At 42.1% G+C, this 17,249-nt stretch overlaps 1 protein-coding gene across 1 annotated transcript in view; it reads left to right on the forward strand.

Annotated features, from left to right (window-relative positions):
• The first annotated feature begins 3,791 nt into the window (after nt 1–3,791).
• Nucleotides 3,792–17,249, forward strand: part of tjp1b (tight junction protein 1b) — a 71,722-nt gene continuing 58,264 nt past the window's right edge. Inside the window, exons 1-2 of the mRNA XM_080474937.1 lie at nt 3,792–4,303; nt 4,960–5,071. Coding sequence (XP_080331063.1) covers nt 3,868–4,303; nt 4,960–5,071 — 548 coding nt within the window. The 5' untranslated portion in view covers nt 3,792–3,867. The remainder of the gene's footprint in view (nt 4,304–4,959; nt 5,072–17,249) is intronic.

The raw sequence follows: 17,249 nt of genomic DNA on the forward strand, positions 1-17,249 counted from the left end.
ATGAACAGGAATACCCTTTTTTAGTATATAAATTTGCTAAACACCAATCAGAGTAACTTGAATAGGATTTAATTTTACATAGTAAGGTCATATTCATATTGATTCTATAATCATTTCATTCATTCCAATCACTTGAACATTTTGTCTCTTGGAATGTCTAAAATAAGACGGGAAGACGTTGTTACTCATGTTAATGAATTTTGATGTCACAGTTTCCAAATGTATGACGATATGCTTTCAAGATCACTATGTACCATTTATTTTAATAAAATCAAATTCAGATTTTTGTAGAATTCTATATGTGAAAAATAAATTGTACATTTTCAGTAAAATGAATATAAATGGCTTTAAAAGCTTCATCTTTGTCAAGGACATCAGATTATGTAAGGGCCTGTGAGGATTTGTTCAGTAAAAAAAAAAAAAAAAAGAAGTTTTGCTTGTGGTTCCCTGCGGTGCTGCAAGCTGTGGGACTATAAATACACTCAAATTAATCCAAACTCATAACTTTGATTTGTCGCTTGAGTGATAAGCCAGACAGCTGGAGGTTAATGTTAATTTCATTACAAAGTTCTGCACGATTATATGGATTACTATTCAACATGGGAACTGTTCATGCAACAAGATTCGTGTTTATGTGGGGACGATTTTAACTCACTGCTATGAAAGAATTATCTGCAGACATTTATTTGGTTGGTTAAATATGTTTGAGCTGAGATGGGTGTATACACACATTTAATAAATACATAATTTATTGTAATTGTCTATTAATCCAATTCAAGTTTGGGGAATTGTAATATAATAGTTGTGTGATTTTGTTGAAGGGCGCTAATCCTTCAACAATTCCAAAACATCTGCACTGGACAGACGCACACAAAGTTTTAGCTTAGAGAGGAACGGTCTCTTCTTGAGATGACCCTGTTCTTCGAACACAGACACATATTCACCGCTGGCAGCAGTCCAGTTCCACCAGTCTGATCTCTGAGCTTCACTGGAGCAGCTGTTGTTAAATGCCTTGATCATGAGTACCTCTGCAGCACCAGCGAGGAAGTCTCTGCTGTTACATTTTGCCAACAACAATTTATCTCTGCAGTTTAGGGATTAAACGTAAATCATCTTCTCACTGACTAAATGACTGCTGTGATCCAGTCAGCCGAGGTCTGGGACATGCTTAAGTTTCTACCTTCTTCCTGTCCCTAATGATAATGGTTGAATGCTGTCATTCGGTGTTGTTTACCAGCTTTAGCACAGCGGTGGACTCCACAGAAGACATAAAGGACTTTTACATGCAGCCAGGGAGCTTTTAGCTGAGATTGATCAAAATAGCTTTACTGCAAGATTTTATTTGGGGTTGTCAACTGTTACTATGGACTAATGGCTGTTCACAAGAGTTTCTTTTACACTTTCATTTGTTTTCATGACATCCACAATACCTTTTTATTTTTTTATCACCATTCCCGGAGAAACAAATGACTGGAAATAAGGCATGCTGGGAAAATAAACATCCCATGCGCACCCACTCACAAATCACACTGCATACAGCACTTACAATGCCGCCTTCTTAAATCTGCAAACAAACAGGTAATGGCTTTAAAATATTAAACATGGTAATATAGCAGTTGAACTGGGTCACACTGCTTTCTCTGTTTGCTAAAAATGGACTCCGGTTCTGCGACCACACTCACAGACGCGCTCCAATGTGGACAAATCTGAGTACGAGGTGCTTTCATGTTCGGACGTTCATGCATGGAGAGATTGAGCTTCAGCGACTCACACATTGACAGATATGGGAGCCAAAGATGCAATGGCCCTGTATGTTGTTGATCCTTTGTTTGTTTGTTTATCACAAACCAAACCAAGTATGTATTCAAAAAACACAATTGCATCTTTTATTAAATGGGACAGAATAAACACGGGGTCGTTTGGAGCAGAGGGAGTCTTCTTGCAAACTCTGTTCTAATCTTCAGTCACGTTTCTCTGTCTTTATTTAGTCCACTCACCTTGACCTATCTATTGCACTTCTTGTGGGAAGAGAAATCTGTGTCTGTCGTCTGGAAGGATAATTCAATATTTGAAGAAAAACACCAGCAAATAAACATCGGCTCATTGATATAAAAGAGGAGACCAGAAATGGAAGAGCAGACTGGTCTTCAAGAACCCAAAATGTGTCTGATAACCAAAATCAAATTCAGTGATGAAGCAGATTACAGGATGCAATGTAAAAGACCCATTTTCACACTCAACTTTTTTCAGTACAACATAATAAAAGTCCTCCATTGGTAAAAGAACAGAAGCAGCGTATTTCAGGCATTACCAGTAGATTTGTGTTATTTGGCACTGTTACATCTCAGCTGTCATATATTAAGAATATATGATGAAATAAAAAAAACCAGCTCTGGTTAAGATAATTAGTTTGTCTTCTGTATTATACTATTACTGAAATGAATGTAATGTGAGATCTACATTGTGGAGGACAATAAAGGCCGCAGAGATGAATTGAGAGGGAGAGAAAGTAAAATATTTCTCTCTGTAATATAATAAGGGGGAGATAATACACACATATAAGTAGGCCACAGAGTGGTGTAGTGGTCAGTTCCCTTGCCTTACAGTGAGAATATCCCCACTATGAGTCTCATCTTGCCGTCTAAAGACAGGCATTTGCACTTAAATTATGACTCTGAGTCATCTGTGTACACTATTCACAAAAAGGGATATTTAACTTTTTGGTGTAAAACGTTTGTGTTTTTCTGTAAAGTAATCAATTTTAAGCCATTTACTTATAATATCAATCCATATTTACTTTAATTCAGAATTTCCTCTTTGAGTTGCTTCACTGAAGCAAAGCCATTCTGTTAATAGAAAATTACAGAGGCTGCCTAAAAATCTATATTTTATAGGTCCTCGCCTGTTAATTATTCAGACATAATGACAATACGTGCAGACGGATATGGATGAGGAAATAACAGTAATGGGGAATATCAGCACTTGTGATCAAAAGTCATGTATTGATTCTTACTGTATGAAGCACTATTATGCTTTCTTGTGATGAACATGGGAAATCTGGTTGAACTTCGTTGTCCAGGTATATATGAAAACCTGTCACAGCATGATTTACTGTATCAGTGAGACTCTTAAATAGCTCCCTCTTCTGGTAAACACGGGCAGTAAACGCAGCAGCTCATGAAATGTCATTCAAGGTCACAGTGGATTGTGCTGCATTACTGCTTTTTTCTTTCTTTCTTGATCCTCGGTACACCGCATTGATCCCCCCTGTAAATGTCCTAGTCCTCATCCGCTATAATATGTAGGTGTTTCCCTTCAGTGCAGCCCTGACATCTAAATGTTACAATTCAATGATTAAATGTTTGAATTGTTTTCAGATCCGTCGACCCATTCAAGCCAGTAACCAGGAAGATAAACCTCAGAATGTGGAGAGGTTGTGAATCTAGGAATCCTTGTTTTGTCACTCCCTGTGTAATTTGTAGGCCAGTCAGCACTACCTACAATAACCCCAGAGTCTTTGGAATATTGTTTTTTTCCAAGTTAGCTTTTTAGCAGTAACAGAAAAGTAAAAATCAGATGGACATGTTTTTAATTAAAGGGGAATTTGGTGATTAAATGACTACCCTAGTAAATCTCACTGTTTGACAGGCTGAATTATGTAAAATATGTTGTGGACGTCTGAGCAGTGGTGAGCAGAGTGCATTGGTGTACTTAAGAGTCTGTTAATCTTCTTAGTGTCGGTAAGTACCCAGCTAGAAATCAGCTACTGTCCAGATTGTCTCATCATGCCCCAGATAAACGACTCAGACAACAACAAAGAGAGACTCGAAGAAACAATGTGGCATGGTCTCTTCCCTGGCTTGAAATATGCACCTCCCCTCTTTTGGGACCTGTGTTGACAGAACAGTGGAAGAAGTTTTGGTGTGTTTCCTCAGCTTGAAAATGTTTGGCAGCGGCACCAAGAGGTGGTTTGTGAAGAGGCAGAAGAGGCAGCAGCCGAGGTCTGGCAGGAGGCCATGCACCAGGAAGAAGAAGAGATGGGCGGCTCAGATCCTCAAACAGCACCGGCAAAAGATCCTGAGTGAGCTGGATGTCAACACTGTGCTCCCCTACCTGGTGTACGATAAAGTTTTCTCACTGGGGGAGTACAAGGAAATACTGGGACAGGACTCCAGCAAGAAACGGACCGAGATTTTCCTGGATCATCTGTCCTCCAAGGGACCTGCAGCTTTCTGCTCATTCTGCTCTGTTTTGGAGGAAGTGTGCCCACACCTGCTAACCTGCTTTCTGTTGGATGAGGAAGGTAGGTTACTTGGTAATTACTTAGCCACCAATCACACTGATGACCAACAAGAAAACTGAAGGTTACAAAGAGCTGTACATTCCTGGTGCGCCACAAAAAAAACAAAAAAAAAAGACACACAGGGTGTAATTTAAGAGAAATACTTCTCATCGATCCACAGCAACTTTCCACTTATACGTTCGAGATTTTCCACTTATATTGTGATGCATTTAATTTTCTGTGAGAAACTGGAAATGGGACAAAAGAAAAACAATTCACAAAAAGGAAACTACTTCCCAAGTAAGCCAGCGCCCCAGACTAAGAGCCAGCAAAAATAGCTTCTTAAATCTGGCTGGCTGAGGAGATTACTGAGCCACCAGCGCTCCTAACTAGCCTCTGACAACTTGGTGGCCTCAACATGCTGGCGGTGTGCAACGCCCCGTCCCGTCCCTGCTGTACCACCCCACATCAATATGCTCGACTCACATTTGCAGAAAACCGAGTGCTCTAAAGAAAATGACGCGTACTGACAGCTGAGTGATTGTCCCCTTGGTGTGGGGTTAATGTTCCACAAATGAGAACTTGTGAATCCTCCTGCTTACTTACCCAGACAAAATAAGAAGGGGTGTATATTCACCGTCATAAAAAGTGGCTAAACTATTAATCTCCTCTCACAGATGGTGCCCGGGGACGCAACGGGACAGGAGGGCTCTCTGTGCCACCCAACAGCCCAGGAGAGCAACCCCTGTGTTCACCTCCCATGTACACCGACCCTGTGTTTGACTCCAGGTGAGAGCCTCTTTACATGTTGCTGACATCAGGGGAAAGACTGACAGTGTCTCCCCAATGACTTCACATCAAATCTTTGAATTTGCAAAGTCTGGGGTCTTTGAAAAGCCACAACATGCTTTTATGTTGGCTTGATGATTAATGACATGTTGAGGAGTGTTTATATTCATGTTTATTAGCCGTATACAGACGGTCACAGCAAAGATTAGTAACGATATAAAATCCTGCTTTGATTGAAACAGATGCTGAAGAAATATATATGTATTCTATTCTTGTGCTGATCTCACAGACAAGTCTCTCAGGGATGTTTTTGTTGGTTTCAACCCACCGAGATGAATCAGTGAAATTCAGGAAAATGTCTTTTTCCAAAATATTTTCCTTTCTTGTAATATTGAGATGAAATCCAGCTATGAAGACAAGTGTGGATGGGGAAACCATTAAATATTTCATTAAAACACTTTAGAAGTGGACTTGTCAGTGTAAGTGGGATAAATCATCATGACAAAATAAACTTTAGTGGAAAAATCAAAACTGTAACATTTACCATAGTTACAGCCTGAAGTGCAGGTTAAAATTATTATTTTTGAAACATATATTTTCAGAACTAAATGTATTTTAAAGTGCGACAGAGACTGTACATAAATACTTGTGTGTCGAATGGCTCCGTTGGTAGATTGGGTACTCTCAGTCTGGAGGTTGCAGGTTCAGAACCTTTTTGTCCACATGTCAAAGTGTCCTTGAGCGAGACACTGAACCCCAAACTGCTCCCACTGAATGGACCTAGCGCCTCCATTGGAGTGTGAATGGGTGAATGTCATTTACACTCAAAAGAGCTTTGGGGACCTCTCAAGCGGTGGAAATGTGTTATATAACTGAAAACCATTTACTTACCAGATATTTGTGTGTGGGGAGTTGTGAGATCCCTGATTCAAACATACAGCGGAATAGGGTAGCAGATGCCTCGCCGTGCAGCACGAGGGGTCATTGGCTGTTTTGGACAGAGCATGAAATGATGTGCTGTGACGTCTGCAGCCATCTGATCTGAAATCAACCAGAGCCTCTGAGGTAGATGTTTGGCCCAAATGCATTACATTGTGTTGATTACATTATGTTATGTCGTTATACCAAATGAGGGAATATCTTTTTGAATGATTGAGCCGCCGAGCGCCGAAAACGCTGCCAAACACTATAAGCTGAAATAGCTGAAAAGAAGGACATAAAATGACATCTGCTGAGCTGCTTCCTTTTAGCATGTAAGTGAGTGATCCTGCATACCGAAGCTCTGCAGGGCTGATTTTGTTACTGTGTCAGTGTGAATGCGTCATGACTGAGTGATGGCATCTTTCTTGGTGTGTGTGTGTGTGTGTGTGTGTGTGTGTGTGTGTGTGTGTGTGTGTGTGTGTGTGTGTGTGTGTGTGTGTGTGTGTGTGTGTGTGTGTGTGTGTGTGTGTGTGTGTGTGTGTACCTCTGGAGAGTACCCTTGGCCCAGCTCACTCAGTGGCGAGGGTGGGGGTGGGGCGCAATATATTTGATAGTGTGTGTGTATATATGTTCTGTAGTGTGTTTGTGTGAGAGGTGGAGTGGGTGCAGGGGGGGCGGTGGGGTGGTGGACGGGGTCGCTCGGATGCGATGTCTCAAGTGATGGGACAGAGAAGCTGATATGTTCCCCAGACCGTTAAGGAGGCCTTTTTTTTAATGTGTGACAGCTAAGTCAGCATGGAGACAGCTATCCCAGTGGTCTGGCCCTGGGCACTGACACACACATACACACACAGGCACAGACAGGCACAGACAGGCTGACAGAAACAAATCAACACACATAACACAGCATAGCAGCACACACAGTCAGAATAGTCACACAGCCTGTACAGGAGATGCAGTACGCCAACAAGGAAATGTAAGTCCTCCTATCATTTTATTGCAGAGTTTTCCTGTAGATATGCCAAAGACTCTTCGGTGTAGCTGTGTGCAGTGATGCTCCATGGACAGTGACGTATCTCATATATCACAAAGGGGAACTTGGGGTGAATGTATTTGCCGCTGCTGCTGTTGTCTTTTGAAATCTATCCTTGAAATCCTACTCGCATATGACCCGTTACAAACACGCTGCGATTCAAACACAGTGATCGAGTCAAGTGTCGGGCAACGTTAACAGCATGTTTATCCACATAAAAGCAGCGTAATGTTTTGTTTACGCACTCTTAGGAGAAGTAGGACAGAAACTGCCTCAAGTAATGGATGCTTGGTTTCAAAAAGTGTGCGCCTGCATGTGTCTCTGCATGACAGAGTGGAGCATGTCTGTTGCTGCGCTTGTTAGGAGACGACCTGAGAGTCGTTTGTTTGAACTGCACCTTCACACAAAACCGTGTGTGTGTGTGTGTGTGTGTGTGTGTGTGTGTGTGTGTGCGTGTGTGTGTGTGTGTGTGTGTGTGTGTGTGTGTGTTTGACACCCTTCTGCACACTTTGTTTGATCCGCAGCAGAAGAGCAGATTGATTGTCAGCTGTGTGGGTTCAAAGAGGCACTGTGTTTATTAGTTTGGCTTTTCGTGTCTGCCTCCTGGTCAGTATCCTGCTGACTGAGAGTGAACATGCAGCATTTAATCACATCTCCGGGCTTCTTTCTTAAAGGGCACAAAGAACTTGTGTATCTCTGTAAAGGCAGAGTAGAAACCCGTTGTGAAGCTCACTCAGTCCTGGTTAAAGGATTACCACATTGTTTACATGGGACTGAGTGTTAAGAACCTCTTCAGTTGCACACATCTTAGCGTGAACATGTGCTCCATACAGAAAACAGTCCTGGCCCTTCTGTTATGTAGGTTTCATAATGTTCACCTATACAGAAGATGCGTGCGTGGTTCACCAGGGCAGGCTGGCCATGTGTTTGGATCTACGGCCTTATATGTATATGAGAGCCTGCAGCAATGATGTAAGTCACTGTGCCTTCATCCATAAGTGGAGAAAATGAGATGCTGGCAGGTTGAAGAGGAGGTGGAGGAGGAGGAGGAGGAGGAGGAGGAGGAGGAGGAGAGGAGAGATTAGCTGGAGCTGTGAGGTTATGCTTCTCTGTGCTGATGACTCACCTCACGGCACATTGAAAGAAAGCACTGCGACAGCGCTGAGGTGTGACTGTGCGTGTGCGCGTTTCATTACTCTTGGTCTTCTTGGTGCAGTGCATTCATGTGAAGAGGACTTTCTCTGTGAACTCCTCTTTGTTTGGTGCAAAAGTAATAAATCACCGTGTTACAGCGGTAGTGGTTCTGGGGGCTCTCGTCCAGGTTTGTCTCCTCTGGGAGCAGCCTCTGAGTCCTACAAACCAGCTTTGATTTTCGCCGTGCGGAACAAAGTGGACAAGCAAGTCTAAGGACACAAGAAAGAAGGGCAGCCCCCTACGTCCTATATACTCGCAATAAAAAAAAGTACTCCAGTGGGTTATTAGCATGTGTGCATGCGCACGCGCAGAGCACAATGGAAGATGTCAGCAGTGGGTTCTCATGTGAGAAGGGTAATGATGGGGCAGGCTGCTCTCAGCCGTTACTGTGGAGATCCAGTAGGGGGATGCCAATGTGAAATCAAAGTGCTGCAGTGGTGTGTGTGTGCATGGATATGCAGTGGGCTTCAGACTGCAGCACAGCCACTGACCCACTGCTGTGTCAGTGCTTCCCCACTGACACACTACCACCAGCTTCCACATTGTCTCTGAGATCTGTATGCATGTACGAGAGCAGAGGAGGCAGAAGCATGTGTGTGTGTGTGTGTGTGTGTGTGTGTGTGTGTGTGTGTGTGTGTGTAGCACTACACACATAGCAGTTTCCTCATCTGCTAATGGCTGCTGTGTCTTACATGCCTGATAATGATGATGTGTAGTGTCTGATTAATCAGGGGAGCTATCTCCGTGGCGTCCCAGTTAATGGGAGGTGACACACTGCTATGCTGGTCAGTTTGTCGGCGCACAACTCTGCTTTCATGATTTCATTAGTGGCGTATGAGTTGACTGTTGACAACATTGAAAATGCCACAAACAGGACATTCCTGTCAGGATTCAGAGTATCTTTATATGGGAGGAATATCATATTATACTGCAAACTTTACAGTTGTGTTATCTTGCAACATCATAATTCAATCTGTCTTATATTCTGCTTTATGTTTGTGGCTTGAGATGAGTGTGTGGTATTTGGCGCTGTATAAATGAAATTGAAATGGATGCGAATGTTGAGGTTGCAGGGTGCTGGAACCGATCCCAGCTGACTGTGTATGCAGGGTACACCCTGGACAGGCCGCCAGTCCATTGCTGGGCAAACACAGAGAGACACATTTACACCAGCAGGCTATTTCGTCTAATAATAATCATCAAGTGCGTGTCGTTGGGATTGCAGGAGTAAAACGCACTCGGAGAACATGCAAACTCCATCTGGAAAGAGAGCCAAACATGGATTCAAATCAGAGATATTCTCACAGATCACTAACCACCCATTATACAATTGTTTTTTAACCCATTTTAATCAGAGTTTAGTGTCTTGAATCCAAATGAAAATGAAAACTGATTGAAATGGTCCAGGTGCAGTCTCTGGACATTGAAATATTTTTTTTCATGGAATTATTAGGAACCGGAGCATCAAAAAACAAAAAGGTACTGTTTGATCGTGACATGAATCATGTAATATTTCTGATTTATGACTTCATCTCACATTGATTTTGATGTCCTAAGCAATCAGAGTATAGATTTACCTAAGAGTCAAATATATTTCAAATATGAGTGATGGATGTGAATTTAAATGTTTATCACAGTGTACTGGTTGTTGTTCTGGACTGGACCAAAGAAACCAGGTTTTTCCAGTGTATTGATTGTCCATATTTATATAATTTCTCCTTTTTTGGTTCAGGCTATAACATGTTATTTCTTCACAGTGATAAAATTATGACTCTTCTTAGCAGCAGGTAGTGGATGGATGAGTTTTTGGACATGTGAGCACTGATAAAAATTTTGGCTCTTTAATGCCCTGAAGGCTTTTTTATGCTTCCACTCACCCAGAAGTAACTCGCTGGCAACCACAGAAAGGTCTGTTTTAGATTTCAGAATAAGCCTGATGTTCATTTTCAGTGCGTTATTTCAGCTTTGAGCTAAATTATATGACTTCCCAAATGCCTCAACCCAGAAAAACATAGATATTTACTTCAGAAACAGGATCTGTCACATTTCAACTAGGTTATCAACATTTTTCATTTCAGAAATTCCTTCACTTTGTATCTATATGTGGATCCTGTACGTGCTAAAGAGAGTTTCACACAGTCAGTTGTGTAGGTTCGGGTACTTGCATCCACAGAGCGCTACACTATCATGGGTGTACACATTTTTAGCAGCGTCAGCCACAAAGGGATTTGCTCCCCTGACACCCACAGTGCCAGTGTCATGCTTTGTCTGTTTAGCTGTGTGGTAGAAATATTTTGGGGGATACCACCATTTTTCAGGTTGAGTTTCACTTTCATTATTTTAGAATTAATAAATCAGATAACATCGCCATCATTTACTGCATTTCCTGTGGGTTTTTGGCCCGTCCAGCTCACTCCAGACAAATCACCCCATGTTATTACCGCTCTGTTATCTTACTTTGTGATACAGCATCTGTCCCTGCGAGTGAGAGTGAGAGACACACGTCTCAAACTCAATGTGGGAAAGTGTTGCTCTTCTTTAAGGCTTCAAAGTCTAGACTAATCGACTTACTGCGGAGCTTAGCACGGCACCATCGTGTCAGTCTATTGACTGAAAAACAACCCACGCCAGCTTCTGTTTGCTGCTGATGACAGGTGTTGTGGGCACAGTCCACTGAGGCAGAGAGGACTGGCACCACACCTCCACGAGTCTAACAAACTGAGTGCGCTCACTGTAATCAACAGCAGAAGTGAGTTTTCTGGTGTCAGTTGTCCAAATGTGTCCATTTAAAGGCAGATATGTAATGATCAAGTAGTAAATTGATGAATAGATGTAAATATTCTGGTGAATTTTTCTTTTGTTGAATTGTTTGGTCTTTTTGCCAGAGGGAGACATTTGTTTTACCATAACAAAATGGACCATTCTGAATACAACACAACTTCAGCAAATCCCAAACCCAAGCTTCAATTCTACTGTAACACTAAAGAGACCTACAATAAGAGAATCAATCTGTTTTAATGAGTAAAAATATAATTATTCAGGGTTGGGGTTACAGGACATTAATAGTCAGTCATAAAAACTGTAAAAAATGTTTATATATACATAAACTGATGTTACTTTTTGAGTTTAAAAATGACTAGCTTGGAAAACTAACATTGTGTCTTAATTTTAATCATCTCTTGAATTTTGGGTGTCTCAGTAGTGTGCATGTAGATGTATTTCTGTGGCACTTTAGCAGAGCTGTCAGCCCCGTGAGTGTCTGACTGATGATTGATTCGCTCATTAAATTCATCTGGATCAGTTAGTTGGATGTGAAATGGTATTGCAAACATGTTATTCTGGTCTATTTGAGTGAATCTAATCAATCCGTATTATTCAACATTATTATACAGTAACACAATGTTATACAATACTCAAGATGCAAGCACTCAACTGCAGTAATCTAGATCTTGGGCATAACACTACTCTCGAAAGGAAAAGCTGCAAGAAAATAACAAATAAACTACAAACATGAGGACAGCAGCATGTACAATAACATAATATTTGTTTAGGTTTTGCAAATACATCCAAAGCACTCTAGAGGCAAGTTGTTGTAGGCCAGAGCAGAAGAAAACAACCACCACAAAAAAGTACAGCTTGCAAAACAGTTTTCATACAAAAACGTAATGAGGTATGATGCTCAGTATGAACATGTTCTGTCTGTGTTGTATTTGTCAGCTTTGTGACGGACTGCTAAGCACAAGGAAACTCCTACTGTATCCTGTCACCATCCTGTGTTTTTCATATGTAAGTCGTCATTAACACTAAACCAACAGATCTGCAAACTGCACTGCCACTAGCAATTAAAGAAAACATGATGAGATCAAAGCAGAGAGACATATGAGGTCCTGTAGACAGAGACAGAGACAGAGACAGAGACATAGCTCAAAGACATTGAAACTGTGTTATGGAATAAAATTGAATTCTTGAGGGATGTCAAATTCTGACCCCAAAGGGCCACATCGCTGTTTTCTACACACCTGCATTACAGTCAGTGTTGGATCTGGGAAACGCCCCGTACACGCACGACCGGGACGTGGCACCTCTAAGTACCATACCAAGACTTTTTCACCACATCACATGCATGACCCAATGACATGAGGATGATGAGGATGACCCGAAACACCTGCCGCCTCTCAGAGAGTTGTCAGTGTTGTAAATAAATAGTAGGATGGCCCATTACAGTACAAAAGTTCAGTTCGGTCTGATGGATTGTGTTGCTGGACATGATTTTTTTCCTAAAAAATGAGTGGAGCTCAGATGTGACAGAAATATGACATTATTTTTCAAATGCCCAGTCTGGCCCCATTTCTCCAAGGCAATGTGTCAACCTATTTCATCCATTAACACAGAGGTGTCAAACTTATTTCAGTTGAGGGACAACAATCACTTTGAGTTGGCCAGACCAGTAAAATAGTGTCACAATAACCTTTAAATTAAAACTTTATGTAATGAAATTGTCTATTTTTTTACAAAACCAACAGTTCGACCAAAAATGACTACAATCTCAACATAAAGCCAATTTTATATAATAAAACCTTCTGCGACAAAATGTCCCAAAAACTTCTCCTGTTGCTGCTACATTATGGGGGATTTACAAGCTCATGGCAGCATCAGCGATATCTCAGCTCAGGTCTCGGTGTTGTGTTATGTCAGCTACTCTTAAGAAATTTTTTTGAAATTTTTGGAATTTTCTTGCTGGTTTGGCCGGATTGGAGCCTGTTGCTGGCCGGTTTTGGTCCACGAGCCTCTTGTTTGACACCCCTGCAATAACTCATCCCTCACGTCTCCGTGTATGTGTTTTGTTACAATAGTAATCCTATATGATTGGAATAAAATCTATTTCGGTTTGGAGGACTGTGCACCGTACCTTTTTTTTGCGGTGTGTCGTCTGGGTTTGACAATGATTTTTTTTGTATTGCAGTAGGGTTTGGGGGGGGGGGGGGGGGGGGGGGGCGTGGAAAAGGGCATGGGGCTCCAGGTGCTGAGAATATTCAGAGACGCCCCTGGCATTCCTGCTTTCCGGAAGTATTGCGTAAGACGCTTGAAAAAGAAAGAAAAAAAAAAGTCCCTGATAACTAATTAAACACCAACTTTATTTCTTTCTAAACAGATGCTGCATCTGAGCATCTCCAACCTAAACGAGTCGGTCCTCCTCCTCCTCCTCTTCCTCCTCTTCCTCCTCTCCCTCCTCCCCTCTGACTACACTGTACACACACACACACACACTTACACACACTCTCTGCCCCTACCTCACACACACGGACGCCTGGACGCTGCAGCGTTTTTAAGAGAGTGTTTCCAACAACCGGGGGAAAAGGAGGGAGGAGGCAAGGAGGAAGGAGATAATGTCTAAATCCTGACCGCGAAAAAAAACAACAACAAAAAATCAAGGGATAAAAAAAAAAAAAAAAAAATAGAAACTGTAAATCTACAAATCGGATGGATCGGCGATCAGTCTGCGAGCGCTAAACCCGGTGAGAGTGATTGCAGACATGGGTCGCAGCGGCTCGGCACCTCTCGCTCAGCTCCTTGGGGAGTGTTTTCACTGTCAGTCCTTCAGCGCTGGAAATGGCGTTGTGATGCTGAGCATGGAAGACGCAGCGGAGGCGGATGCCAGGGAATAAAGAAATATATGATCACCTGTGCTTTTCTTTGGGTTGGATTTTTAGTAGCGGTGGACAGTACCATGGTGAATTACCAGAAATACATTACTGTTATGCAGCTGGCTCTGGGGGTGACCGCCTCCAACAAAGAACATTGTCTTCCACCCAGGAAGCGTATGTGGTGAGTATCAATCTTGGTACGGATAATGGTGATGATGATGGTAATGTGATGCAGGTTGGGAGGCAAAAAAAAAAGAAGAAAAAAAAAGAAAAAGAAAATGGGGGGAAAGAAAAGGGGAGGGGTGGCCGTGTTCTCTTACATACATCCTGTGTAACGATGGAGCAAAAAAAAAAAAAAAAAAAGAAGGGGGAAAAAAATGACATAATATTGCTGTCTGCCACTGCAGCCTGTCTGCACCATGTTGCAATCATCCCCAACCACACTGTGGTCAATGCACACGAGCTAAAGCAACTACTCCGCATGCTGGGGAGTTCGTGTGCGTGCGCGCGCGTGCGTGCGCGCATGTGAAGACAAGTGTCTCTATAGCTGTGTCCTTCCTCTCCATTAGTTTGTAAAGTTGAATGCGTAGGATGATGTCATAGCCTCATGTTTCTTTTGCCACCAACTTCATATGCTTGAGTGTACTATTAGCTCCACTGCACTGCTGTTGTCACTGGAAATATCATCATCAAGCTAAACCATGTGGTGAACCATCAACCCCCCCTTTTTCCTCCTTGACAGCCCCACTTCGACTACCCCCCCCCCCCCCCCCCCCCTCCACTTCTGTGTTGTAACTAATAAAATCTAAAGCATGAAACATACTGCTTCTCTCCTGTTTTTATTTCCTGTGCTGCAGCCAGGCCTCTGTACACCTCTCATCCCCATGTCTATTAAACACTGATATCCATACTCTGCTCTCAGCATGTGTTTGTGTCTGGTCCATCCACCTCTTCAGTGTCCCCATTACTCGTCGTGCCTGTGTGCAAGTGTATCGCAGTGACCACCTCTCACACTCTTCCTTTGTCCTCCTGCGGCCTTGTTCATTTGTTTACTTGGAGGCAGTCCCCCTTTCATTCTTCCTCCTTTCACCGTGAGCAGATTGCTGGCGGGGCTGCAGCAACGTGTGAGACACAGTATCTCTAATTAGGGCTGGATTACCATCTTGTTTGAAAGCGAAGATGGTTAATTAGGAGTCAATAGGCTCAATGGCTCTCAGATGGCTTCTTACACAAATTCAAAATGTATCGCACAGTGTGGATCACACACTGGCAATGCGCCAGTGTGTGAGAGGCTTAACTATTATCATATCAAACTATCTAATCATATTTTATTGATCCCCTTCGGTAAATCCCTTTTCCCACATTGACCCGTCCTATTTCTAGGATGCGGAAGTGCAGCCACATTATGGCGCTCCGGCGAGCTGGCGGGGTTCAAGGGTTTTGTTCGGGGGTTCGAACCTCCAAAATGCCGATTCCAAGTCCGCTCCTCTGACCTTCTCGGTCACCACTGTCCCCGAACCAATGGATGTTGCTGCCATGTAAGGCGCTCATTTCATGCAAAAGGAGCAGTTTGGGGTTCAGTGTCTTGCTCAAGGACACTTTGACATGAGAACAGGGGCAGATTGGGAATCAAATCTGCAACCGTCCGATCAAGAGGCGACCACTCCGAGCCACAATCTTTATCGCCAAATGAAATCATTTTTCTGTGACTGAAGCGTGCACAAAATACGTGGAAAATAAAGTACATTTACACACGCCACCGAACCCCGAAACTCAGATCAATGAATGTGCTGCTCTTGGCTCTTTATGCTGTAAAAGTCTCACGGAAGCAGCAATCACTGAGAGGAGTGATGCCGCTGAAGTCACAGTGCTGCTGTGACCTGAGCAAAGGGTCAGAAGCTCATCACATGCACAGCTTTTTATCTCTCCGTCTCTTCGGCTAATCATATTCCTTAGTCATCCTCTTATTAGCCTAATTGCCCCCCTAGGAAAAGATAAGGGAGTTCAGTGAGACTAAAGACTCCTTTTATGTTCCTTTTCTTACAGTTGTTTTTGTACCCAGATCTCCATTCTTAAGTAGATCTGGAAAGGAGCTTCTTGTCTCATCTACAGCAGTGCGGCGATACAAAAGGCTCGGGTAGTTATGTAAGTCTCAGCGCGAGCTCTGACCTTGTTAAATTGAATATTCTTTCACAGATTGGAGGCAGAACAGTCACCTCAGCCAGCATGAGATGAAGTTACTGAACTCTTCTTGCCCTCCCAAACAAATTCACTGGTGTTTTTCTTCAAAACTTAAACTTCTCAAACTGTTCTCAGATACTGTCTATGCCAGATGCACACTCTGGAAACATTTCCTGAATGGGGGTTTTCTTGAACGTGCAGTTTGGTTTCACGACTTCCTTTCAAGGAGAAAATGTCCTTTGTTTCTTGGTGCTTGAAATTGTGTCAGCAGTGTATTTTACTGCACATGAGACGACTCTGTAAAAATACACAGAATGATTTTGAGTCCAACACAATATAGTTGGTAAATAAATTGATAGTCATTACTCCTAAAACTCCTATTTTTAATAGAGTAATTTGCAGTTGGAATTAAGAAGAAAAAAAAAAGTCTCATTAACAAACAAGATTGTAAAGTTGATCTCTGTGCTTCTAAGATTCTAAGATTCAGCTGATTTCTTTCTGGTCTCATCCACCAATTAAATCAAACAAACCATAAGATTGCCAGAAAAAAAGAAAAAACTAACAAATCAGAATCTCAAAAACATTTACCGGTAATCAAAATGTGATATGCTTCAAATACAGGTAATACAAAGAAGTCATTTTATATTTCTTAAAATATCTTCAGTGATCGACATCCAGATCGTCGTATTCCACGTGATTTTTAATTTTAGTGGTTAGTATCGTTAACATGCACTAGAAAAAAATGCTTTGTGCTTTTAAATAATGGCTGAAATAGCAGAAGTGATAACTATGATGGAAATAGTGGTAAAACTTAATGTTCCCTGCCATTTATCGATCATATGAATATATGCAAGACGTTTTCCTCTTTAGAAACTACCTTAATGTGCATATTGTACAAAAACAAGGAAACCACACATAGAATTGGTGTCTACAGATTGTGTGTGTGTGTGTGTGTACACACACGCACACACTAAAACATCTTATTCCTTGCATTTTATCAGCTCTACTCTTGATTTGTCGCAACCCACCACACATCACTATGTACCATGTGCCTCTCTCTTCAGCCTGACCAGTTGAAGGAGCAGCGGTCTGTTGGTTTGACCTTTTTCCACAAATGATACTGAGTTGATTAGAGGGACTTTTCAGATCGATACGGTTCTATACTAATCAACATGTGTGCATAATCAGAGAAGCTATGCTGAAT

The sequence above is a fragment of the Lipophrys pholis genome (genome assembly GCF_963383615.2).
Source record: "Lipophrys pholis genome assembly, chromosome: 11".
Lineage (NCBI taxonomy): Eukaryota > Metazoa > Chordata > Actinopteri > Blenniiformes > Blenniidae > Lipophrys > Lipophrys pholis.